Below are 25,692 nucleotides of genomic sequence, written 5' to 3'. Positions count from 1 at the left end.
TCTGATCTAATTGGTCTGGAATGTGACCTGGACACCCCCCCCCCCCCCAGGTGATTACAATGTGCAGGCCAAGATTGAGAACCACTGCTTTGGAGGAGCTGATCCTTCTAGGCTCTCCCCTAGGCCAGGTGCCTAGCGATCGATCGTGCATCCCAGGACCGCCCTGCCCACAGCTGACCTGCTCCGGGGCTGCTCATCTCTCCACAGGCTGCCCGGTGTCCTGGGATGTGGCCTTCCCAGGCCCATTCCTACCAAGGCATATTAGGAAAACTTTTCCTATTAGGGAAAATGCTGAGGATCCGGCCTTGGGTAACCAGTGCTGAAAGTGAAGTCTGTCCAGAGGCAGAAGAGGGCCTCAGGCAGCAGAAGTTGTGAAGCAGAAAATGGCAGCTGCTGGTGGTGAGGCAGGAATCAGACTCAAGGTGGAGAGTCCAGGGGTCTTAAGATGGGGCAGCAGTACATGGGGCCACTGTGCTAACAGCTATTTGATTCCAGTTCACGTTTAGTTCTAGTTCTAGTCAGTGCCCCCTTTATTTCTGGGCAGAACAAATCTCTTCCTTGCAATCCAAAGATCTGTGCACACCAACCAACAGTCCTGTGGGGGAAAGGATTATCAACCCCAATTTACAGATGACAAGATGGAGGCTCAGAGGGAATACAAATCATCCAAAGTTGCATAGCCAATCAGTGGCAAAGTTTCTGTTCAGCTTCAAAACCTGTGCTCCTTCCATGCTGTTTCATCATAAATTCCACGGGAAGGTAGCCTTCTACTCTGTGATGTATCTGTTTTCTGTTACCCTCTCCTCCAGATCATCCCGGCAGTGACGCTGCCAAATGTTTCACGGCTGTCCCATGGCATCAAGGGCCCGGCAGAACTAAGACACGTGAATACCAGTGCGCCATGTGTGAGCCTGCACTCCTCTTTAGCAAGTGATTTCTGTAAAGTCTTAATTGTTCAGGTTGAAAAATGTTCAAACAAGTGTTCAAGAGAGCTGAAGCCTGATTTGTTCTTTTCCTAGAAGTCATCACCTTGCGTCTTGCTGGTACGCCTGATGGAAAAGGCTCTGTGCCCCTGCGAAGAACAGTCCTGTGTTGTCAGCCTTTGCATTCTCATGTCTGATTTAATGACCAGAAATCACAGTGACTTGGAGTCTACCCCTGCTCACCTTGGCCTCTGTCAGATTCTGAGCCTCCTGAGGCTTTGCTGAAGAGCAGATTCTTGTAGGAGCTGTAGACAGGCTCACATCCGCCTAGTTTTTCCTTGTACCATGTGTCAGCTTCAGATTCCCAAGCTTTATCCCAGGCCTCCTGACTCAGGAGCTGGGGTAGCCTGGGAATGTGTATTTACATACACATAATTTATGAATCATGCTTTGTATTTACAATGTTGACCTGTAAGGGACTCTAAAATGCAGCCTTGGTTATAAAGCATCTGACTAGCACAACTCCTGATGTTTTCCTGATGAGGAAGCTACAGCCCAGAGAGACAGTGACCTGCCTGAGATAACACAGCAAGTCAGTGGCCGCCTTGCCACCACAGCACTCTTCTGGGTCTGAGTCCTCCTCTGTCTGTCCAAGTGGGTGGGTGTCAGGGAGCCCAAGCAGCTGGGGAGCTCGGAGGTTGCTGGCAGGAGGCCTCTGTGGCTGCTGATGGGGACCAGTTGTTTGGTGTTTCTATTTATTGACTCTTTAAACTTCATCATCCAAGGAAAGTTAATACATGACTGTTTGGTAGCAGGAAAAACATAATCTATGACCGCAATGACCCACCCATCCCAAACAAAAACAGAACCAAACAAACCCCATCTGACACCAGACCTTTGGAGCTGCAGCTGAAGAAGCGTGGGGGCTGGGGTCAGACTGGCTTCTGAGGTTCAGGGTAGGGGGGGAGTGAGGGCAGGGGAAGCCAGCCTCCGGAGTAGCCTTCCCAGCCAGTGAGGCCATGTCTGGCCCCTCAGCTTTGGGCATCCTTGGAAGGGCTGCTGCTGCCAGGGGAGGATGTGGAGAGAGGGAGTCAGTGGTCAGAGTGAAGGGCCCCTAGGCCCACCCTCTGCGGTGACTATGTGTGCCAGTGCATGAGACACAGGAGCTGGGGGGCAACGTGCGGACAGCGAGGGCCCCTTCCCTGCTCAGGCCAGGAGAGGGCCCTGGACGAGGCCCCGACAGGGTTCCCACATTCGGAAACCACTAAAGGCACTGCCACAAGCAAGGAAACGCCGAGGCCTGGGGAAGCCCCCCGGATGGGAGTCACTGCCCACCCACCCCGGTCATCGCCTTGTTCTGGATGACTGAGGGGACTTGATCCTTTGCTCTGGATACTGGAGGGCAACCCAGTCAGGACAAGGCCGTGGAGAGTTTATGTTAAGGGGCAGTGTTTCAGTGCCCCAAACATGCAGTGTGTGTGTGCACATAATCAGGGGGGACTGGCCCCATCAGGAAGGCTGGTTGGGGTCCCAGGGTGACTCCCAGGGCAGGAATAGGGTTTTTTTTTTCCCCTCTGTCATTTTCTCCAATCACTCCCTGCCCCAGGTCATTGCATAAATAAGTGCTTGGGAAGGTACACATCTAAAAAGAAACATAAATACTGTACACGGGAAAGGATTCCATCCCCCAGCCCTCCCACTGTCCCCAGGAAAACCCTCCAAATATTGCACATGGCCCTCCCCAGCCCTGTGGGGTCCAGGCCCGGCCGTGTCTTTGGTAGAAGCTCCAGGGACAGAGGTCCTGGGCAACCCACGTGCCCCCTCTCCACCCACCCTCCTCATCATGACTGGGTGCACCGGAGCAGCCAGAGGGCCGGGAAAGGCCTGGACCCCGCTGGCCAGCAGGTGCTCCATTGGGAATGCTTCCGCAAGGATGGGAGGCAGACTGTGCAGGCACGGGTGTGCCCCTGGTCAGACACTCATGTGAGGGTCTGCCAGTGGGCTTGGAAGAGGCAAGCAGGCGGAGGGTGCGTGGGTGGGCGAGTCCTGGGCCACCGTGGACAGGGTCACACCCTCCATAGGAGGAGGTGGTTTGTGCTGTCGTCTCGGCCTACAGTCTCACTGCTGCCGCCGCCCCCACTGCTGAGTCGGAAGTCCTCGTAGCCGTCGCCTCCACTGATCACCAGCATTTTAGGCCTGGCCGAGGCAGGGCCTCGGTGCCGAGGGGAGTCCCGATGTTCCAGTGAGGGCAGCTTCTCCGGGCCTAGGAGGGCAGAGGGGAGGAGCCATGAGCCTGGGGGTGACTGGCAGCAGCACTATCTCAACACAGCCCTGTTGGTGCTCATCTCCTGCTTCCAACAGCCATTTCCCAGGTTAAGTCTTCTCTGGACCAGACAACCCCTGACCTGATGGGCCCCTGCTTCCTGATGCCCACAGCCACTTCCTCTTGGGAGTACGGCTTCCTGTCCTGCCGGAAAGACCTGGCCAACTGCACCCTCCTTGACGTACATCGCTACCTAGTAGGTTTCACTTTCTAATCCTCACAGTCCCTTTCCTATCCTATGGACCATTCTACGCTCTGCTTTCTGGCGCTATTTCTGTTTCCCGCTCTGCCCTATACATCCTTTCTAGTCCTGTTATATTTCCTGTTGTATATATCCCTTCCTGTGCCATATTCTAATTCTTAGTTCACTTCCTCATCTCCGTGACATTCTCTGGACAGAATTTTACACACACACACACACACACACACATACACAGAGTATCCTAATAGATTTTTAGTTTGGGTTTTCTATAGCCTACTTCCTGTAATATACGCCACTTCCACATCTGTGTTACATTTTCCCTCCCTCTTAACCCTCCTCTCGCAGGGCAGAGGGGCACCCTAAACCCAAAGCCCAGGTCCCTTGATTGGCATAGGATGTGTAGACCCACCTGTATCTGGGGGAGGTGGTGGAGTTGGGAAGAGCAGGTTGAAGCCGTCTGGAAGCTGGACCGCGGCCAAGAAGCGGACATGGCCAGTGTGTCCCTGGCTGAGGCCAGCAGGGCTGAGAGGTGCCCGTGGACAGCTGATGGTACTGGGTGAGGTGGGCATGGTGAGCACCACCCCTGCACTGGTGCCCACCCACAGCAGCTCTTCACACACCAGCAGCGCTGTGATCCGCAGGCAGGCAGCCTTGTGCTGCCGGATGATGGCGTCTGAACCTGGGGCAGGAGACAGACCAGTGCTGGGGCCGAGTCCTGGCGCTGGCTTAGCATCCTCACTGCCAGGGACAGAAAAGCTCCAAGGGAAGGGGCAGTAGGAGACTGAGGTCAGTACCTGCCAGCATCCTGTGCACAGGAGGTGTGACATCCACCTCTGCCAGCTGCTCAAACGTGTCTGGATGGTAGAGACACACGTGGGCACTACCTTTCAATGTCACCCACACGCCCAGGCTGGAGTCCACCATGCAAGCCACGCTGCGACTGGAATCCTGCCCCACGGAGAACGTGTGCTGGGGTGAGGGTCGAGAACAGATGGGTGAGTGACAGGCCTGCCTTCACCGGCCCCTCCCAGCCTTGTGCTTCACCAGTGCCCATTCCTCCTTCTACAACTCATGCCAAATCTCTCCAGAAAGCCCACTGGATTGACAGCAAAGGCAGCCTTGCTCCTTGACCTGGATGATTAACCTTTCAAATGTTAGTTTCACTGGAGCCTCCCCACTTAAACCTCGGGAATTAAAGTGCCCTTTCCCCAAGGAAGTTGAGTGAGTTAATGATCAGAGAAGTTCAACAGCAGTCATTGGCCTCACCCTGTACAGCTGGGAAACAAGTCTAGAAGGGGAGGGAACCTGTCCAAGGGCATCGGCAAGTCAGTCACAGATGTGGGCCTGAACCCGGGCTCTCCACCTCTTCACTCCCAGCCCAACCAATGAGGGGACCAGTGAGAGGGAAATCAAGGGAACTGGTTACTCCTGGATACTACCAGGCTGATAGCTACTGATGCACATGCAAATGAAATCAGGACTAAAGGCCAGAGTGATGATAAGGGATGCTGACATCAGAAAGGAACTCTGTCCACCCCTCAAAGACCCCAATACCGTGGCTGAGAAATAACGCGGGGGCAGGGAGGAGGACTACAGAATTCTAACTTACATGTGCCTGTAGCCTTTATCAGCTAGAAGGAAATAAGGGTTAGAGAAGGCCAGGGGCTGGCCCAGATTCACACAGCGGTTGGGGGAAAGCCTTGACCTCTCAGCTGGTTGCTTTTTATGGCCCTGTGGTCTCACCTCCTCTCTCATGGGCCTGGCTCACCCCAAGTCACCAATTCCCCAACCCCACCCACATCCCCACTACCTCCAGCTGCAGCGTGTCAGGGCTCAGGACAAGGACTCGGTTCTGGCAGCCACACCACAGCCGCCCACCCACAGACACCATCTTGGTGATGGGGCTCCCCTGAGCACCCAGGGTCACCGATTTGAAGTTATGAGGCTCCCAGAAATGGCCTAGAGTAGGAGTGAGATAAAGAAAACAGCAGATTCAATTTTACATTGTATTTGAGCCTCACCCTCCCCTGAAATAAGGTGCTGATAAATAACCTCATTTATCCATGAGGACACCAAACCCCAGAAAAGACCTGGGAGTTACCGAAAGTCACATCTCCAGACTTGTGGTCTGGAGGCCCCAGCTTGCTCAGGAGGGAGATCCTACTCAGCGGGGAGGGGGACACTCACCTGCTTCTCTTTGGTAGACTACGAGCTCTCCATTGGCCAAAGACACAAACACCTGGTTATTCAGATACCTAGGAAAGGAAAAGGAGTCATGGGGGTTTCAGGAAGCCAAAGGAGGTCTCCTGAGCCCAAGGAATCAGACAGAATGACTATGGCTTCCGAAAGACCACCTCCTCCCACCCCCTGTTCTCTAGGTGGTGGGCACCTGAGTCTAAGAAGAGGCAGTGACTTGCACAGTGACACACGGTGTGTGGGAGACACCGTTAGCCTAGGGCACGCCTGTGTGCTCCGTGACCGGGGGGTCCAGCTCAGCAGAAGGACATCTACAGGCAGAGCTGAGAAGGGTGTGAACCAGAAGAGCCATCTGGGGGGCCTTACAGGATGCAGGTCACAGAGGCTGAGTGTTGGAGCTTCAAGCTGTTCCTGCGATCACGGATGCTGTCGGAGGACTGGTACACGTGGACACTGTGGATCAGTGGTGTGGACCTGTGACAAGTGCTTGAGCACACCAATCCCTCCACCTAGCTGCCTCCACCACCATCTCCTCCTCCACGGCAGGTGCTACCCCAAGGTACCAAAATCCCACAGCCTCCCTGTGGGTTTCAGACCCTCTGGCAGCCCTGGTTGGCAGTATCCTTGAGATCTGACCCAAGGCCCTCCTGCTTCTGCTTCAGGATGCGATATGATTTCTTAAACAGGGACTGCAGGTTCTGGCACCAAGACTCCAGCCTCTCCTGTGTCCCTACCAGCCATCCTCGGTGCCCAGCCACACGGAACTCTGGTAGGCCTCAGGGTCAACGCTCAGCAGGTCCTCCAGGCTGCCGCGGGTGAAGGAGCCACGACTGGACCGACGAAGGGCTCTCCCATCCATGGGACTGGTGCCGCAGGGACCACCAGGCCCAAAGGAGCCAGACAGTGGCAGGAAGCCAGGCTCCTGTTCCTCCTCTGAGCTGGTGGTCTCTGCTGTGGCCTCCTTGGAGCTCGGGGTCTCCTCATCTGATGGAGACAAAGGGCTCTGTCTCCCACTCTGCCAGGCCCAAGATGTGGTGTCTTTCTAGGCCTTATTCTCCCCTCAACACAGCCTTCTGGGCCAAGGTCTTCCATTGCTGTTCTCCCTGCCCTCCAGACTCCGCCATCAGTTCAGTCCCTGTTACCCCGATGACGGACAGCACAGTGCTTTAGGCTCCTGGTCCCAGCTTGGCCACCTCCAGTCCACCACCACGGACCAACCACCACCACCCCACCAACTCCATCTTCCAGGGGCCTCAGGATCCAGCCTTACTGCCCGCTGTCCCTGCGGCCCTTGGTGTCACAGTTTCTGCCCATCTTGCTGGACCTCAGCGCTCTCTGGGCTAGTGTCTTGAGACTGGGTGCCATGGCTGTGCTTATCCCCTCTCTTTCAATCAGCGCGGGCTGGGTTGCCCCTCTCTGCCCCAAGCTGGGCACTCACTGCCAAAGCTAGAGGAGATGGTGGACCGGCTGGCCTGGCTCTGCAGGGTCCCCGAGGGGCTGGGCGAAGACTCATCATCCGAGTCGCTGTCAAAGGGCACTAGCTCCGGGCGGGGGTCACCCTCGGCGGGGCCTGGCGCCATCTCCAGGCCTGAGCCCGCTATGGAGATGTGCAGGCATGGCTGGGGCCCTGGCTCGGCCAGCGTCGCTGCTTCCTCATCCACCGCCTCGACGTCCAGGTCTGGCCCGGTAGGCTCGGGTGCTGTCTCTGGAGCGTTCCTCAGCGACGCGGTCTGTTCCCTGGGAGACGAAGGGTTGGGAATGAGTGTCACTAGGACGTAGGATCTGCCCTGCACGTTCTCAAGCCCCAGGCCCCGCCCACACCCACAGGCCCCGCCCACCCCCGGGTCAGGGGCGGGGACTCTGCCCCAGGCCCCACCCTCCACCCCACCTGCCCCCATCTGGGCGGGCCTCACCGGTGGCAGCAGCGCTGCAGGCCTGGCACCGCCCCGATGCAGAGGATGCGGGCGGAGCAGACTGCGATGCAGGCCTCCACATCGGGCTCAGCGCGCAGGCTCAGCAGACACACCTGGCCCACGTAGCCGTCGCTGTTGCACACCCACACCTCGGGGGTGGGCTCGGGGCAGCTGCTCAAGGTCGGGGCTGCGCAAGAGAACTGCGGACGGCGCCAAGGGACAGGGGAAGGTGAATGGAGGAACTGCGGCTAGCTCCACACCGCTCTCCAGGCCCTCCTGGATTCTCAACACACCTTCGGCATACACATGCAGCACACGTGACTCTTCACGCATCAAATGCACACATCCCTCTGTGACATACGTTCATATATGTGTACACAGACATCCACACATATATATACCGCAAATATGGTCACACATACATGTGTACGTGTAACAAATGAAAAAAATGGTAACTTTGTCCATATGTATATAGACTCATACAAGCATATGAATTAGACACTTGCACATCGATGCTATAGCCTTTGTTCACATGCAAAGATGCATAAATGCATGGATGTACCCATATACATATGACACATATGTAGTGTACATGTGCTTGTGCAGAGAGCTGTGCTCTCAAAGACACAGGGAACCACTGCAATGTTCAAGACGTACACAGTGCTGTACAAAGAACAAAAACACATGAACACATGTGGGCTTAGAATACATGCGCCCAGGTATCCAGGTGCACACACACCTGCATGCCGCTGCGGGTTTTCATGATGGGGATGGCCTTCAGGAATTCAGGGTCTAGACAGCTTTTGCTGGAGGCTGTAGTGGAGATGGATGGACAGACAGACACTGCTTAGCATTCACCTTACCCTGGTCCTGACCTTGCCCATTTCCCTTCCTCTCCTGCCCCTCAGGGTCTCTCTAGGGAGAATGAGGTGGCTGGTTGTTATGTCCTGCTTGTCCTTGGCCTCAATTTTCCCATCTGTACAATGTGAGAGGTAGGCCCAGAGGTCTCTAAGGATTTTCTATGGACCCATTCAACAGTGCTCCCTGATCCAGGCCTGCTGTGTGTGTATGTGTATGTGGTGGAGGTACGAGGTCCTAGTCACCCACTCTCATGATAGGGCCCCTGCCCTAAGCTGACTGTATCCACAGAATCCCTGCCAAAGAGGCCCTAAGAGGGTGAGTGAAAGTCGTTTAGTCGTGTCTGACTCTTAGCGACCCCATGGACTATACAGTCCATTGAATTCTCCAGGCCAGAATACTGGAGTGGGTAGTGGTTCCCTTCTCCAGGGGATCTTCCCAACCCTGGGGAAGTCCTGTATTTCTCTGCAGAAGTCTCAGTCCACCCTTCCACTGGCAGGGACTGGAACACAGGACATGGCAGTCCTGAGATTTCTGGCTCCTGATGTCACACACAGCTGTAAGGTGCTGTCCACTGCTTGAAGGTTCTGGGAAGAGGGCACCGGCCTGGGCCCTGGCTTACCCAGTTTCCTCTTGGCCTCATCAAAGGCCTGCTCGAAGCCGAGGCGGGCATCAGGGTGGGGGAAGTCAAAAATGAAGGAGTCGGTGCCTTCGGGCCTTGTGGTGCACAGCTCCAGCTTGGTAGGAGGGAAGGAAAGCGCGTAGCACAGGGCCTGCTTCTCCGACAAGTCCCGGTGCATGGCAGCTGAGAGGTCCCGCAGTGCGTCATCCAGGCTCTGCAGGGATAAGGGTCCAGGCCTCAGGGCCTCACTTCCCCACTTAGCCTACTCCTGCCCTGGGGATGGGCCTGGGCATCTGCCCCTTCCTCAGACAGAAAACGGGATTCTACTTCCCGGAGACCAAGAGGTAGCCTGGATCCCGCACAGACATGGTGGGCCCTCCCGCCTCCCTCAGCTGGGGATGGAGCTGTGTCTCCAACCCGCAGGCCTAGAACACGACTTCCTTCAGAGATGGGATGAAGCTGTACTCTTCCCCCTCAGACCGGGTGAGGGAATCTCAGGCAGAAGAAGCAGACCTGGTGGGGGAAACCGAGGCTCTCCGAGAGCTTGCTCATCTGGCCCAGGGTGGTCAGGTCCTCGTCCAGGCGGCTGATCGCCTTCTGGATGTTCTCTCGATTGGCAGCTTGAGATGCCCCTAGTGGGGACAGAGGGAGGCCATGGGCAGCTCCAGAGACAGACAAGGTCAGGCTTGGACAGACACTCTTCCCCTCCCCTCCAAACTTGCAGTTGGGTGTGGGGAGCAGCCTGACAAACTGAGAGCTTGTAAACCGCTGGACCTCAGGTTAGCATCAACCCCAAAGTTAATGGGCAGCTTGGAGAGAAACTCCAGGCCCAAGAGCAGGGGACTGGGCCTGATTCACAGCCACCGGCCACAGGGTGTCGGTCCCTTGGAGAACTCCCTGGAAGAGCACAAAGAACAAACAGCAGACAGCTCCCAGGTTATGCAGACTCCAGCTGATGCCGGGCTGCTGTGGTGGTGCAGTCTCCCACAGGGGAAGTCAGCTGGGCAGGCAGAGCCTCAGGCAGTCAAATGTGCTGACCCAGGGATTCAACTCCCCCCAACAAAGGACGGGGCAATGGGCTGATGACCTAGATTTCCCTGGTCCTGTCCCATACTTAATCACTGCCAAATACTGGCCCCACAGACCAGCTCAGCATCCCGCACACTCCACACTGCCTGGCTAGGGGCGAACAGCCCAGACCAGTGGCCCACAAATGGGCTGAGTAGACAGCAGTGGAGTGGACTAGACAAGAGAGGCCTGAGGACATCTGCTCCTTCTGAGGGGAACTGACCCCCCACAACCCTCTACCACCTGGGCAGCCACGCGTTCTTCCCTATGACCCTGCCCCTCTCTGGCCACAGCTGACTGGACCACAGGTAGACACCTGACCTAGAGGTACTCATTTTATCCACCGGCCTGTTCTTTAGTGAGAAGAGATGAATTGGACCGATAATCAGCTTGCTTTCCTACAGAGGGGCCGGTGTGGGGCAGGCCTGGGTTCACCAAGGGGTTGAGTGAACCCCTGCCTCACTGGGTCTGACCTGCCTGCTGGTCCTGAGGTGCCCTCACCACCAAATGACCACCCTACTCAGGAGGGTGGACTGCGCCTCCTGGAGCAACTGGGGCTGAGAGCTGCGGGAGAAAGGCCACGAGGCAGACAAGGCCGTGATGGATCATGGGAGTTACGAGGAGGCGGAGAAAGCTGAGGGCAGTGAGATCTCGTGCAGAGGGGGCGGGCTGGGCTGGGGCAGGGGGAGCACGCTCACACAGCAGGAGGAGCAGCTCTTTGAAGCTGCCTCAGCTCCCGAGAGTCTCAGCCCCAAACAAAAGGATCATTCCAGCCAGCTTTCTGATTGGCCTGAGTTGAGTGTGTCTGTTCCCCAGGCACCAAACTGCTGGACCAGAACAGTGCGCCATCATCTAAGATGAGGTGCGTAAGTGCATCTGTGCGGTGAACCAACTGCTATGGGCGTGTCTGCGCTCCCTGCAGCGCGGCAGCCCCAGTACCCCGCCAGTCCGCGGCAGGCCCCTGCCCAATCCGAAGGTGGCCGGTCTGGCTCTATGGGACACAAACTGGATCCTGCATGCCAGCACCCTGGGACAGGATGGCAAAGTGAGGCCCGAAAGCAGAAGAGCAGGTGCACAGCCAACCAGCCTAGCCACGGCTCAAATCCTCTGGTGGGCTTCTCAGAGGAAGACCCCCTAACACGCAGCACCCCCACCTTTGATGATGTCCGCATCGTCCAGGGGCAGCTTCCACAGCAGCTTGTACTTGCTGGCCGTGTCGATGACGCTGGCTGCTGTGTACCTGTGGGGAGCAACAGCGGTGCTCTGGCCAAGGCAGGGGAGTGGGCCCAGGGAAGGACAATGGCCTCAAGCACCCTGGCCACTCACAGGCTCATGGAGCTGCGCCGCAGGGAGCCCGACTTCCGCTTCAGGGTGGTGCAGACGATGAGGTCCGTGAACAGGAAGAGGGACCGGTCCTTCTTGCCACCGACTGCCTTCTGTGGGGCCCGAGACAGGATTCAGGCCCAGAGGCCCTCCCTCCTGCCCACCGTGCCCAAGGGGGACAGCCAGGCCGAGGGAGGGGAGGGCCCTCCAGATGCCCAGAGGCAAATTGGGACTTGACCCTGGGCTCCTGCTGGGGTAGAAGAGCAGGAGGCCAGAGGGCAGCAGCTGTGAGCAGAGAAGGTAACCAAGCAGGGAGGTGGGCACAGGCGGGTGGACAATGGGACACTTCTTACCACTTCAATGACCATCTCCTGCCTCAGGAACCGCCGCATAGGGGCCTGGAGCTGTGGGGCAGGAGGGACAAGGCATCCTGAAGGCTCATTATGAGTCCTTTCCCCTCCCCAGACCCTAGTGGCCCTTGGCCCCACTCATGGGACAAGTCACTGGAGCAACACGGTGTCCATCCCCTCAATGCTGTGTCATCAGGCCATGGGATATATGGCCAGAAACAGACATGGGGGAGGACACAGATGCACACTGAGATGTACGCACACACACTGTAGCCATGACCACGGTTCCAGGTGACCACAGGTGCGGACATAAGCATGGGTGGAGCCAGGCGGGACGGCACTCACATCCTCCATGCCCTCGATGTGGGCCTCAATTTCCTGCAGCACGCGGGCGTGCCGCTCTGCCTCCTCGGCACTTCGCACACCCTTGTTGATGCGCTCAGCCACCTGCTTGATGTTCCGCTGAGCGTCCAGCAGGAGAGGGTAGTCTGGGTGGTCCTCAGGCGTATGCTTCAGGAGGTCCTGGGTGGAAATGGGCGGTAAACCCGTTTAGCCACCCCTGTCAGGCTCTGGGGCCCTACAGTGACTGCTGGAACAGAAGAGACTGTGAGTAAACTCTAGAGAGAACTTTCCTATCCGGACCCTGCAGCTCCACTAGGCGGGGACCACTGAGCCCCCTGCATCCTCACATACCTCCAGACTTTGCCCACCTGGCCACCCAGCCCCATGCCCTCCTGCCCACCCAGCCCCATGCCCTCCTGCCCACCCAGCCCCATGCCCTCCTGCCCACCCAGCCCCATGCCCACCTGCCCACCCAGCCCCATGCCCACCTGCCCACCCAGCCCCATGCCCACCTGCCCACCCAGCCCCATGCCTACCTGCCCACCCAGCCCCATGCCCACCTTCACCAGAAGCTCGTAGCGTGGGATCCGCTGCACAGGCTTGATCATGAGGTCGGACAGCGCCTGCTTCTCCTTGTTCTCACGCATGCTTTGCTGAAACCCGAAACAGGGTGGATGGGCACCCAAGTGAGGTATGACCAGCAGAGATGAAAGCATCCAGGGACAGACAGGTCCCCAGTGAGCCCCTCCAGCTCTGAGGGGAGACACTGACCCACAAGCTAGGGCTCTGGGGTCCAGGCTGGGGGCTCCTGAGGCCCCCAAAGCTGACCCAAGAGGGGTGGCCTCCATCCCCCTGCCTGGCCCTGGTACCTCCAGGAACTTGAGAAAGGCAGGCCTCGCCTCCTTAGCCACACGCACGGCATCCTTCGCATTGAGAAAGTTGTCGATGTAGGCAGAGTAGATGTTGACCAGGACATCCTTCGAGAACTGTGGATGAACAGGCAGGTTGGGACCCTCAAGGTGTCCCCTCCCCAGGTTTCCACTGATTCACGAGCCAACATCTAACTCTTCCCTCCATCTGAAAATGACACGGTCTCTAAGGGATCGGGCATGTGCTACTACTGTGATGTCTGTACATGTCATATGTATGACTGTGTGATTAGGCGTGTGCATGTGCGTGCAAACACACATGTGCACTCAGACCAGGCTCTCTCCCTCCCAACTGGGCATTTCATCCCCTAGTCTCCAACCAGGCAGGTCTCCCTCCTTGCTGTCAGCTAAGTGACACAAACTTGTTCCTGCTGCTTGGCTTTTGCTCATGTAATTCCCTCCAGCAGGAAGGCTCCTCCCCCATCCAAATCTCTCCCACCTTGGCAAGGCAGAGCTCCAGTTCTGCCGCCTCCAAGAAGCACTCCTATGCTGAAGAGGGCTCAGCCTGGAACTATACCTGGCCTCTGGCCTCCCTGGCCCCTCAGGGCAAGTCTGCCAGCTCCAAGGAATAGGTGCTCCCATCCCTCCCAGTATGTTCTGCCTAGTGGCTAACACGTGATGGCTGGGCTCAATGTGGATGTTCTCGGCAGAAGCCCTGGCTGGGCATTAGGACACCCCAGTGCCTGTCTCAGCTGCACCATGGATGGACTAGCTGACCTATGGTGGTGTTTCTGGTCCCCTCTGGGTCTCCAAATCCATGTTTCTAGGTTCTTGATGCCAATCCCCACCCCCCCATCAGATGTGCTGCAGGGCAGAGGCTGAAGCAGCTCAGGGATAAAGACAGCCTCCCCTGAACTCCCCCCAGTCCTGGGACAGGACATCCCACGCCGACCCCTCTAGGGGGACCAGGGCTTCCACTGCTACCCTTGGTTAACATCAAGGTCCAGACAGGGAGGGGATAAACCCAGTGACACTGAGGGCTGAGATAGACTGGAGATGTCAGCACTCAAGCTGGGGTCCCACCACTGCCAAGCCAAGGTTCCTGTTACATCAGTTTCCAGGTCAGCAGGCACCTTCTAAGACCTTCTTAGTAAGCCCAAGGCCCACCCCACCACATCACAAACACATGCAAACACACCCACATCCCATAGAAATAGATTAGGTGTTTTTTACTAGTAGAATTTCTGGAAGGAATTTTAGAGTTTTATTTTTGAAATTATTTGGCTCTGAGTAAGCATTTAATTTGTGTTTCACTATGATTTCTCATTCATCATCGTGCTTTTTTTGGAATTCTGGCAAAATAAAATGTAACTGAAATTTTTTCAAATGTAATTAAACTCATGTAAATGAATACTAAATTTAACAATTAAAGAAAATGGCATGTTATGTTTTGCAGACATTTAGTTGAATGTTTATTAGTTTCACTTTTACAGTCTTTTTAAAATTCTGAAGCCAATGCCTTTCCTCAGGTCTCAATCACCATTGTAGGATTTTAAAACGCTCGCAGGTGGAAGTCTTGTCTGTGGTGAAAGAGACAAGGGGTGGCGTACAGCATGGGCACTGGAACCAGATTTTTTTGGTTGAATCGTCTACCACTCACTGTGATGTTTTTAAAAATATCATTCATTTATTTATTTGGCTGCACTGGGTCTTAGTTGCAACATGCAGGATCTAGTTCCCTGACCAGGGATTGAACCCAGGCCCCCTATATTGGAAGCATGGAGTCTTAGACACTGGACCACCAGGGAAGTCACTTACTAACTGTCACTTTGATCAGGTTATTTTCTCTATGTGGCAGAGCCATCAACTTTATTTTTTGCTTGTGGGGTTTTTTTTTTTTGGCCTCACCCCACACAGCTTGCAGGATCTTACTTCTTGGATGAGGGCTTGAACTCAGGCCCTCAGCTGTAAAAGCATGGAGTCTTAACCACTGGACTGCCAGGGAATTCCCAGAATCATCAGCTTTAAACTTGGGAATAATCAATCATAGCTACCTCCTTAGTGTCATTGATATATATACTGTATTTGGAATACCTAGCACATAATAAATGCCAAATAGCCATTATTATTAAAACGCCTGATGGAGAAAAGAGCTAGTCGAGACTAGGCCGGTGTCAGCATCAAGCCCAAGTCCAGGGTCAGGACCAGAACAACTGTTTACATTCAGGTTAAAGTAGGGGTTGAGGTCAGTACCAGCATCCATTTGAGGTCTGGGTCATAGTCGGTGGCAACTCAGGGTCAGGACTAGGGTTAGGTCAGTGTCAGCAACTGGTTTGGGGGTTTAGTCATGTCCGACTCTTTGCAACCCCATGGACTGTAGCCTGCCAGGCTTCTCTGTCCATGGGATTTTCCAAGCAAGAATACTAGAGAGGGTTGCTATTTCCTTCTCCAGGGGATCTTCCCCACCCAGGGATTGAACCTGGGTCTCCTGCATTGCAGGCGGATTTTTTTTACCAACAGAGCTACCAGGGAAACCGTCAGCAACTGGGGCTGAGTCCAAGGTCAGGGTGTCTAGCTGGGGTTGGGGCCAATGCCAGAGCCCAGCCAAGCTCTGGGGTTGGGTCGTGTCAAGGTCAATCCAGGATCTGGGGTCAGCGCTAGTGTCTCGTCAAGCTCTAGGGGTTGGATCAGGGATCAGAGTCCATCTGGGAGCTGGGGTGGGGTCCCAGGCCGCGTCGGTCTCTCCTGGGAGCGGTGGGGCTGTGGGGCGGGGGTGCAGCAGGGACCGCAGGGCCACTCACCGACTGGACAAGCAGGCCTCCCACCTTCTGCTGTGCGTGCCAGTTCTGCACGCAGTGCCGCACCTGCTCCAGGAACTGCTCGTGGTGCTCCAAGAGCTCCGGGATCTGGTCGAAAATCTCATCCACCAGTGACGGGTCACAGAGCAAGGAGTTCTCCGGCTGCTTCAGTGGCTGCATATAGCCCTGGAGGGGCCACAGGGTCGGTGCCAGTTCCCTCAGAGAGATGGCACCCCAACCCACCGGCCCAGGTATACACAAAATCACCTGGGCCTGCTGCTCAGTGGCCCTGCCTCCAGGATCTCCCCCATTAAACTGGGAGCTCCAGGAGGGAGATGGAGAGGTCTAGCCCCATGACCCTCACTCAGCAACCAGGGTCTGGCACAAGTTGGGGGTGAGGGGTGAGAAAGATTTGTTGGATGTGTGAGTGAACAGAGCTTAGAGTGAGGAAAGCAAGAAGACTGGGCTCCTGGGAGACTCCACACACTAATTCAGCAAATATTTTATTGAGCATTTACTATGTGCCAGATACTATTCTAAAAACTAGAAGACAGCAGTGAACAAGAAAGGCCAAAATCCCTGCCCAGATCGAGCTTACAATCTAGTCAGATGAAATACAGAAATTAAATATATAAATAAATAACAACCATGTCATCGAATCTAAGATGCGTCATCACTCTTTTTTACCTCAAAAAAAAAAATGCTGTCAATTAAGTTATTATAGGCCATCAACTATGGGATGAACCTGGATTTCAGAGATGGTAAAATGTGAAGAATGTGTCTTAAAATCAATTACATGCAGAAATCCTGTGGTAAATTAAAAGACAATAATTGCTGTGGGTTAAATAAAGCAGAGAGAGGTACGGAGGGGTATATGGAAAGTTATTGAAGGCTTATTGGACAATATCTGAAACACTGTTTTTAGATCTTCTGGTCAATTAGTGACTAAAACTCCCATTTTTCACTTCAAATCCACATTCAGAGGTATTTCCTGAGCTAGAATAGCCCTGCTCAGTGGCGAGTGGCTCGTGTAGATGTAGCCCTCTACTGGCCTAAACTGTAACTACAAGCCAAAGAAACGGCTGTTTGAAAAAGTATATGGAATGCTGCAATAAAATTTACATCAAACGTTAAAAAAAATAGCTTGTTTTAAAACAAGTTTGAGAAAGTAAAGCTCAACAGAATCCTCTCGCCTGGTCTGAGATTCCGGAAAGGCGGAGGGGGCGGGGCTGACAGGACACACGTAGCCTTTCTCTCACAGCTCCCAGGCTAGTCTGAGCCCCTGCAGGATCTCTGCCAGGGTCTCTTGCCCAAGGAGTGGGAGTTGAACCGCTCACTTCTGGGTCCTAGCGCCTCACACAGAAGCCTGCACACCAGTTGGAGGAAAGAATAAACAGCGACAGGGAACTGCAGAACCTGCCAGGAGCCAACACCTGCACTCACCCGCCACACACTTGCTGAGCAACTACTGCGTGTCCTGCTTTCTAAGCACAAGCTGCACCTGTGGGCACACAAATGTCCCTGTGCTTGTGCATCTGACAATTTAGTGGCAGGAGGGAGATAACAGTACCCTAAGTGACAAAATTATTACAGTGCATTAGAAGGTAGTAAGTGTAGTGGGAAATAAGAGTGGTCGGTCAGGGAAAGCAGTGTTGTTAGCTGGGAATTTGCAAGTTGAAGAAAGACTCAAAGGGTGACGGAGACACTGAGGAAAGGGTGCACCCTTAGGAGGTTGGTTCAAATCCCACCTCTTTCTGGCTGTTAACCTTGGCATTTAACTTCTTCCTTCATTGTGAACTCCTGGCCCTCAGGAATAATACAAATCAACTTGAGTGGCAGCAGTCACTGTGAGGGGTCACCAGGGCTGTAGAGTCCAGTCTCCCCACTAGAGTGAGACTGACAGGGATTCAACCCGGGCTATGGCACTCGTTCCCACTGTGAACCTGAACGAGTGGCTTTACCTCTCTGTGAGGAGTTTCATCATCTGTAAAATAGGGGTCTACAGTGAGGCTTATATGAATTAACTTATATAAAGCACCCAATAAATGTTAGCTCTTAGTATTACTGCTTGCTATGGTCTGAATGTGTCCCTCCAGAAGTCATATGTTGAAACATAAGCCCCGATGCGGTGGTATTTCGGGGTGGCGCCTTTGGCAGGTGAGCAGGTCATGAGGGTGGAGCTCTCACAAATGGGATTTGTGCCCTTTGAAAGAGAGCTCCCTCAGCCCTTCCACCACGGAAGACACAGTGAAAGACAGCTGTCTACAGACCAGGAAGCCGGTCCTCATCTGCACTTAATCTGCCAGCACTTTGATCTTGCATTTCCCCGCCTCCAAAACTATGCAAAATAAATTTCTATTTGTTTAGGTCACTCTATCAATGGAATTTTTTCTATAGCAGCCCAAATAGACTAGGATATCATTTAATAGATAGATGACTCTGGGCAGGTTTCTCCCTCTTTGAGCCTTCGTAAGCATTATTATAATATCTGCCTCACAAGGTTAATACAAGGGTTAAAGGTGATTTTATAGATACACACACAAATGCGCAGGCATGCATGCAGGCAAAATTGCCAGGCAGTATGTTAAATTATACATGCATCCCGGAATCTGCACCTGACACAGGTCTTATTATTCCCACCCAACAGACGAGGAAACAGAGGTAGAGACTGGATATATGACTTGCTCCAGATCACATGGCTGGTCAGGAGGTAGTGCCAAGTTTCAACACCAGTGTCCTGGCTCCGAAACTGTGCTCTGGACCCCTGGGCGGGACCTCAGTCCTCGACACAGCAGGGCTGCGTCAAGCGAGCTGGTCTCAGCTGACACTGTCCTTCCTGCTCACACCCTTCCCCTCTCGACACTCTCAGCCGGTGTCCTCAGCACCTTCCCCTCTTAGCTCTTCCACTCGCAGGCCCTGCAAGCCTCCACGTGTGCAGAGGCAGAGGGGCACTCCCACCCCATCACCTTTTAATCTTCCCACTGAGAGGAGGGCATGATTAGTTGTATTTGCAGGACAAAAACGCGGAGGCTCAGAGGAGTGAGACTATTAGACTAGGCATCACCCAGAAGGGAGCAAGTGACTAAACCCCTGGACTGATTCCCACGCCTTTGACTCCCACTTAGGGGACAGCCAAGGACCCCCGAGACCTCTGCACATCTATTTGTGCCTGGCAGCCAGGGACACCTCGTAAAGATGGAAGCCTGGTTGTGGCCCTCCTGTGACTTCCTTGGGCTCACAGTAAAGGCCAGCTCCTTGCCCAGCAGCCACACTGGCCACCTCCCTGTTCCTAGTTGTTCTAAGTTTCCTCCAGCCACCCGGCCCTGTTCCTGCTGTGTCCTCAACCTAAACCTAGTCCCTCCAAGCTCTCCCCTTGCTTAAATCCTACCGACCCATCAGGTCTCAGCTAAACACCCCATACCCTGCCCCCAACACTAGGGCAGACCCCCATTCTGTGTTCTCACTGCTCTATGCATCTTAAAAAATACACACACACACATATAAACGATATATTTTTGTGGTGTGATATACACATATAGCATAAAATTTGCCATTTTAATCATTTTTAAGTGACTGGTTCAGTATACCCACATTAAAGTACATTCATGTTATGGACCATCACCACCATTCATCTCTGGAACTTTTTTTCAACTTCCCTGACTGAAACTCTGCACCCACTAAATACCAACTCCCCATGTCCCCCTCCCCAGCCACTGGCCGCCCCATTCTACTTTCTGTCTTTATGAATTTGGTTGGCCATTCCAGGCACCCCATGTAAGTGGAATCGTTCAGTATTTGTCCTTTTGCGACCTGCTGAGTTCACTAGCATAATGTCCAAGAACTTAATGCAGCATGTGTCAGAATTTCCTTTTCGGCTGAACAATATTCTGTCTTAAGAATACTCCGTGCACTTCTACATCACCCTGCGTCCTCACGCATAGCCTGTCTGGTTATTGTCAGTCTCTGCCACAGACTGTGAGCTCTAGGAGACAGGACCTCACCACTCACATTCACTGCTGAACCCTCCAGAGAACGCTGCCTGCTTCATGGCGGATTTGTACAGTGAATGAGTGAATCCTTGGGATGTTTCCCCAGGCTCTCCCTTCCACCCTTCACTCTTGCTCTGCCTAGGTGGTTTGAGAAAACCTGTCCCCAGTTATAACCACCAGGTCCCACTTTAGCTCAGACCCACACTCTCTATCCTGGGCTCCAGACCCTGGGCATTCCAGACCCCGGGCATTCCAGACCCCGACATCTGAACCTCAACTCACCATCTCACCCGCTCTTTTTCACAGAGGGCTCATTTAGTGCCTTAGTCACCTAGGCCAGAGCCCAGGCACCATCCTGGGCTTCCCCATCTTGCCCCATGGCCAACCAGGTACCATGTCTGGCCCGATTGGTCCACTTCCTAAATACCTGTCCCCAACTCCCCTCTCTGCAGTCTCCCCCCAGGTGGTGGCCTCTTCTCCCTTGCCTGGCCTCAGTGGCCCTGGCCTCCTCTTCTGCTACCCTCCTCCCAGGAGTCAGACAGACTTTATAAAGCGTGAGTCAGACTACACACTGCCCCTGCTCAAAGCCTTTCAATAGTTCTTAGGACCCTTGGTAGAGTCCAAATTCTCCTCCTGCTACTGAGGGTCCCCACCACGTGAGCTCTGCTGGCTCCCTCAGCATCACCACAGGACTGACCCCTGTGCTCTGTGCTGGCCACGTGGACTCCTGAAAGGGCTAGGTCTTTCCTTACTCGACCTTGCACGAGCTGTTCCTGCTACTGAGAAGACAGGGCAGAAGGAAGCCAGCATGTCCTCCGGGGAAAATTCCTTGACCCTTTACCGCCCAGGTGCCCCCCACCCCAACCTGATGCCTTAAGAGCTCATATACTCAACTATGTCCCTAGCAGGACTGTCAATTCCTACAGCAGAGGCTTGTCTCTTATTTGGCCCGGTGTTTCCTGCACCTGGAACAGGGCCTGGCACATAGCGCATGCTAACATTTAATTCCATTCAATCAACATTTTTCCAGTCAATGAATGAAGTGAAGGCAGGGTCGGGGCGGGGTGGGAGCAGAGGGGGTTCACAGACCTAAGCTCAGACCCAGCACTGCCAGGAGAGGTGGGAGGTCAGCAGGAGGAGGGCGCGTCTGCCGCCGGCGCCCCAGTCTGGCCTCCTCACGGCTCCTCTGCATCCACTCCTGCCCTGGAGGGAGCGTCCTCTATGACGGGTGGTGTGCCCCACGGTCATTCCTCTCTAACCTCGGGCCCCGGGGCTCCCCCACGTCCAGCAGCCACCCAGACTCAGAATGGCTGCGCCCGGGGACCCAGGCCTCCCCAGGCCTCACCTGCACCAGGGTGCGCAGGGACTCCACGTACGACTGCTCTGTGTCCAGCAGGGTCATCGTCACGTGCTTCCGCATATCCTGGGGGGACAGAAGGCAGAGGGTGAGCAGTGCCTTGTCCCTTTCACAAGCGCCGCCTGCAGCCACAGGGGCCCAGAGAGCCCACCCACACCCTCTCCTAGGTCTTCAAGGCCTGTCCTCCCCAAAGCACCGTGGACCTCCACTCTCCAGGTCTGTGCTCACGTGTCCGCCTGCAGACAGTGCCTCTCCCTGCAACTCCCAGCCTGCCTCCGCAGACTGCGCTCCTCAACTCTCATCCCTCCGCTCCCCCCTCCAGGGCTACTGGCAGCTCTGGAGATCTGTTTACTTCTTGGCTCCCCTGTTGGACTCCTGAGAAGGACTCAAGAAAGTCAATAGCTTCTCACATTTGCGAAGGGCAATGCCTCCAGGTCATCCCTACTCTAGCTGCCAACTCCGAAAACCCCACCTCTGGGCTAAGTCCTGTGGGGTCAGACCCTGCCCTGGGCTTCACATCATCCCAGAAAGTCAAAACTGTCACTTTTTGCTACAATAAAGAAAAGGTGGCCCAGAGAGGTAAGGGCAGTGCTAAATGTCACGCAGCAAGGCAGGGGCAGGGCTCAGCCCCTCTCAGACAAGGCTGGGTACCGGTTCACTCGGTGAAAGAGGTTACCTGAGCCTTACTCCATGCCAGGCACTGTTCTAAATGTCGTGCTCTATTTTCTCCTTCTGACCATCCTATGAGGTATGTGTGATTATTCTTCCCATTTTAAGGAGATCCAGGCAGTGATATCTCCATTCCGAGGCTCTGATGATCTGCATTAAGGAGACTCGCACTCATACCCTCAGGGGAAGGTGCACATCCCACAGGGCAGTCCCTGCTCTCTGGCAAGGTTTTTCTGGAAGTCAGTTTAGGGATGCCCTGTGTGTGTTCCATCCTGGGACTCAGCTTACCTGCCCCTGGCCACCAGTTCCTTTGCCTCTGGCCCACTCCTCCTCCAGGAAGCCTTTCCAGATGGCACAGCTCTCTCCCCCAAGCTCCTGGAGTGGTCCTAAGCCAAGTCCCAACTCCGCTGGGCCCCAGATCTCTAGGGCTTATTCTCCCCTCTCCTTCCCAGTCAGTCCTCAGCTTGGCCTCAGCAGGAGCTTGGGCTCCAGCCATGAAGGCCTGCCAGTCAGCGTGGATGCTCTTCGTGTGTGACGATACCATGGTGGGTGTCTGTGTCTGTGGCCTCCCTCTAGTGCCCACCCCAGGAGCCTCTCAGGGTTGGGACTCAGCCGGTGGAGCAGGGCTGATCACTACTGTGCCACAGTCTGTGTCTGCTGAGTGGCCTAAGCACTGGGCTTGCCCAGTTGGCCTGATTCAGCCACTGGCTCACCCCTCTACTAACAGACACCGCAGGTCCCCCCCTCCCTCTGACTCAGGGACTTAGAGGTCAGGCCTGTCCCCAGGCCTGTACTACAACACAGCATACTTTAAAAAGTAGGCTTCTATGCTAGGAACTCAGGGGTGGGAGTGTGAATGGCACCCCCTAGGGGGAGGGGAAGAGGCTGGCTTGCCCCCTCCTCAGTGCTGTGCTCTGATGGGTAAGAAGGCACTGGATTTTGTCTCAGAGCCCCCAGCTACAGCCAGACCACCTATGCTCAGTGCTTCTGAGGCCTTAAAAAACCAGGGCAGTTTCCAGTAGGAGGCAGCACCAGCTAGGCCCCTCAAGGATGAGAGCTTGGGAGGGAGGGCAACAAGGGCCAGAAGGGCCTCCCAAGGAAAGGCCCAGATACCCAACCTCCTGCAGGGAAACACCTCAGCGTGTCACAGACGTGGCCTCGCTTCAGCCTCACACTCACAGCTCTATGACAGCACTTGTCATCGCCAATACACCGGTGAGGAAGTCAAGTCAGAGAAGTGGCCTGACCTGTCAGAGGCCACACAGCCAGTGACTGGCAGAGTGGGTAAGCGAGTCTCCTCAGCCACCTCATGCTGAGACTTAGGGGCCAAGAACTCAGAGTTCTCACTCAGACTGTCCAGCCAGCCATGAGCCACAGGGCCCCCAGCCTGGCCCCTCCCAGCTGTGTGACCATGGGTGGTCACCTAACCGCCTGGACTTCTACATTTTCCTTTATGAAATGGAACAAATAATACCTCCCTCCCAGTGCTGGGAAAGCGAGGACCTGAGGAACAGGGCAGCTCTCTGCACACACTGGGTCTTTAAGGACCATCCTCACTGTGTCTTGGCAAGGCTGTTTATCTACATCTGTCTCCCTGCTGGACAGGCAGCTCCGACTGCTGGATCAGGCCAGACTCGGCCCTGGGTGGCACAGCACCCCCCACCCAGCACTTCCCCAGCCCAGGCCTGCCAGGCCCAGCAGTGAGGGTCATGGGCAGGGAGGCCCCCTGAGGGAGGCAGGGCGGGTGCTGGGCCTGATGGCCCAGAGCTGGGGTTAGTAACTCATGCAGGGAGGCTGACGCTGCAACAGCCGCCTTTCCAGCCTCCTCCCTGCTCAAAAGCACAGCGGGCCGTCACTCAGCTGTCAGGTAGAGGTACGGAAAACAAGGCCAGCTCCCTGTCACTGCACTGGGCGCCCCTTCCTCACGTGCCCAGACACGGGTGTGAGTGTCAGTGGGGGCCAGGGGAAGCAGGGGACAGGCAGTGCAGCTGTCAACCAGATCAGCAGGCACACCTGTTCTGGGAGGGACAGCCCTGTAGGCCCAGCCTCCCCCAGAGCCTCTCACCCCTCAGCAGCCCCAACCCCAGACCTTCACTACACGGGGCCCTAAACGGGGAGGGGACGTGGGGCCCAAGGGGTACAGCAGGAGGACGGGGCGGGGTGGGGGTGAGGGGGCCCGAGGGGGTCCCTCCTACCAGTATAACTGGGACATCATGACCCAAAGCCTGAGACTCCTACATATGCGGCATGAAGACAGAGACATGTGTACAGAGAGAAGCCGTAAGGCCAGACACCCCGCAAAGAGGAAAAATGCATCCAGGTCCTTGGAGAGACACACAATAGGGCATAGGGAGGAGGAAGGACAAAACCACAGCCCCCACTGGAGCCCAGGAGAGCGGAACAATCGAGTCCAGGCCCAGAGAGACAAAGCACAGAGACAGCGGGTGGAAGCTGCCCCCTCCCCCGCAGGGGAGCACACACGGAGCCAGGAATGGGGACACCACCACTGCCACCCCAGCACGACACCTCACAGGCCCAGTGACTCCAGGGAGAGGATGGCAAGGAGGGGAGCAAACCTGACCGCCCCTTAGCCCCCAGCACATACACTCATCCTGAGACAGAGGCTGGCAAAACCTCCTCTCCCTGAGCCTGTGGACCCAGGGTACCCTGGTGACAGTCTCAGCCTCCAGGCTGACCTGTATCGGCGCTCAGCACAGGACTGCCAAGCACTGCTGGATTTCAGGGTGCAGGCCTGCTACCCAGCTGAGCTTGCCAGCTCTTCTGCCATCCCCAGTTTGCATTCTGGTGGCACCAAACCTCAGCATCTTGCTAGCCACACCACCCCTGCCAGGACTTCTCACACACCCTCCATCTCCCTGCCACCATCACTGATCACTGAGTCCCCAGCCCCACAGCCAGGCAGCTGCTGGGCCCCAGCATCTCTGCCTGTGCCTCCCCCAGTCCGGGGCGCCAGACTTCTAAGCCTTGGCCCAGGTCCCTCAATGCCCCTCCCCCTCCCCGTACCTGGGCCTCCCCGGGCTCCTCAGGGTCAGCGCTGTTGCTCCCCCCGGCGGGCTCCCCGGAGGCGGCGGCCGGGCCCTGCTCGCGCATGTCTTCCAGCGCGATGGTGAACTGGGCCAGCGTCTTCACCATCTGTAGCATGCGGCCGGCCCGCCGCCGCCGCCGCCGCCGGGGCGGGGGCGCCGGGAGTCGACGGGCCCCCTCCCTCCCACCGAAGCTCCCTCCGCGGGGCTCAGCCGGGCCGCGGCGGCGGCCGTGCGGTATCAGTTCCAGCGGCGATCTGATGGCGGCGGCCGGGCCCGCGGCGGCGCTGTAGCCTCCTCCGCTGGGCGAGTGCGCCCGGCGAGCCCCGCGCGGCGCCGCCGGCAGCGCGGAGGGGAGGAGGGAGTCCCCCGCCCCCGGGCCACCCCGCCCCCTCCACTCGGGCCCCTCTCCCCCAACACGCCAAGGGCGCCCCGCCTCGCCCCCGCAGCTTCGCCACACGGCGGCCTCCGGTCGCAGACCTATCTCCCTCTGTGGACACAAGTCCGCGCACACCCGTGGACAAAGGCGAGTACACTTTTTTCCCACACCTGTACGCACGGAGGCACACGCAGGGACATGCAAATACCCACATAGAACCAGCCCACATACATGGATGCCTGCCCTCGGTCCTCGATTAGTATACACGTGTGGGTCAGAGCCAAGGACACACAAAACAAGATAGTCCCATACAGACCTGAACCCTGACACACACGTGAAACCGCCCCAGTGCTGCACGCAGCCACACGTGCTTCCATGTTCATGCAACTATAACCAGGCACAAATAGGCACACAAATTTAGGGATGTGCACACATACACATCCCTGGAAACTGCTGCTGTCCTCCAT

The 25,692-nt window shown here is 55.8% G+C and overlaps 1 protein-coding gene across 1 annotated transcript in view; it reads right to left on the bottom strand.

Moving 5' to 3' along the window:
* Positions 1–1,664: 1,664 nt before the first annotated feature.
* ARHGEF17 (Rho guanine nucleotide exchange factor 17) overlaps positions 1,665–25,692 on the bottom strand; it is a 58,276-nt gene continuing 34,248 nt past the window's right edge. The window contains exons 2-21 of the mRNA XM_069553015.1: positions 21,122–21,199; positions 15,791–15,973; positions 12,990–13,106; positions 12,681–12,773; positions 12,124–12,300; positions 11,782–11,832; positions 11,432–11,541; positions 11,260–11,345; positions 9,551–9,669; positions 9,038–9,251; positions 8,297–8,370; positions 7,558–7,757; positions 7,083–7,381; positions 6,379–6,628; positions 6,011–6,097; positions 5,636–5,703; positions 5,259–5,407; positions 4,243–4,417; positions 3,858–4,127; positions 1,665–3,186 (exon numbers count right to left, since the gene is read on the bottom strand). Coding sequence (XP_069409116.1) covers positions 2,990–3,186; positions 3,858–4,127; positions 4,243–4,417; positions 5,259–5,407; positions 5,636–5,703; positions 6,011–6,097; positions 6,379–6,628; positions 7,083–7,381; positions 7,558–7,757; positions 8,297–8,370; positions 9,038–9,251; positions 9,551–9,669; positions 11,260–11,345; positions 11,432–11,541; positions 11,782–11,832; positions 12,124–12,300; positions 12,681–12,773; positions 12,990–13,106; positions 15,791–15,973; positions 21,122–21,199 — 2,997 coding nt within the window. The 3' untranslated portion in view covers positions 1,665–2,989. The remainder of the gene's footprint in view (positions 3,187–3,857; positions 4,128–4,242; positions 4,418–5,258; positions 5,408–5,635; positions 5,704–6,010; positions 6,098–6,378; positions 6,629–7,082; positions 7,382–7,557; positions 7,758–8,296; positions 8,371–9,037; positions 9,252–9,550; positions 9,670–11,259; positions 11,346–11,431; positions 11,542–11,781; positions 11,833–12,123; positions 12,301–12,680; positions 12,774–12,989; positions 13,107–15,790; positions 15,974–21,121; positions 21,200–25,692) is intronic.

Source organism: Ovis canadensis, chromosome 15 (assembly GCF_042477335.2).
Source record: "Ovis canadensis isolate MfBH-ARS-UI-01 breed Bighorn chromosome 15, ARS-UI_OviCan_v2, whole genome shotgun sequence".
Classification (NCBI taxonomy): Eukaryota; Metazoa; Chordata; class Mammalia; order Artiodactyla; family Bovidae; genus Ovis; species Ovis canadensis.
Note: the sequence above shows the minus strand (reverse complement) of the source record. Positions and strands in the feature narration are given on the sequence as shown.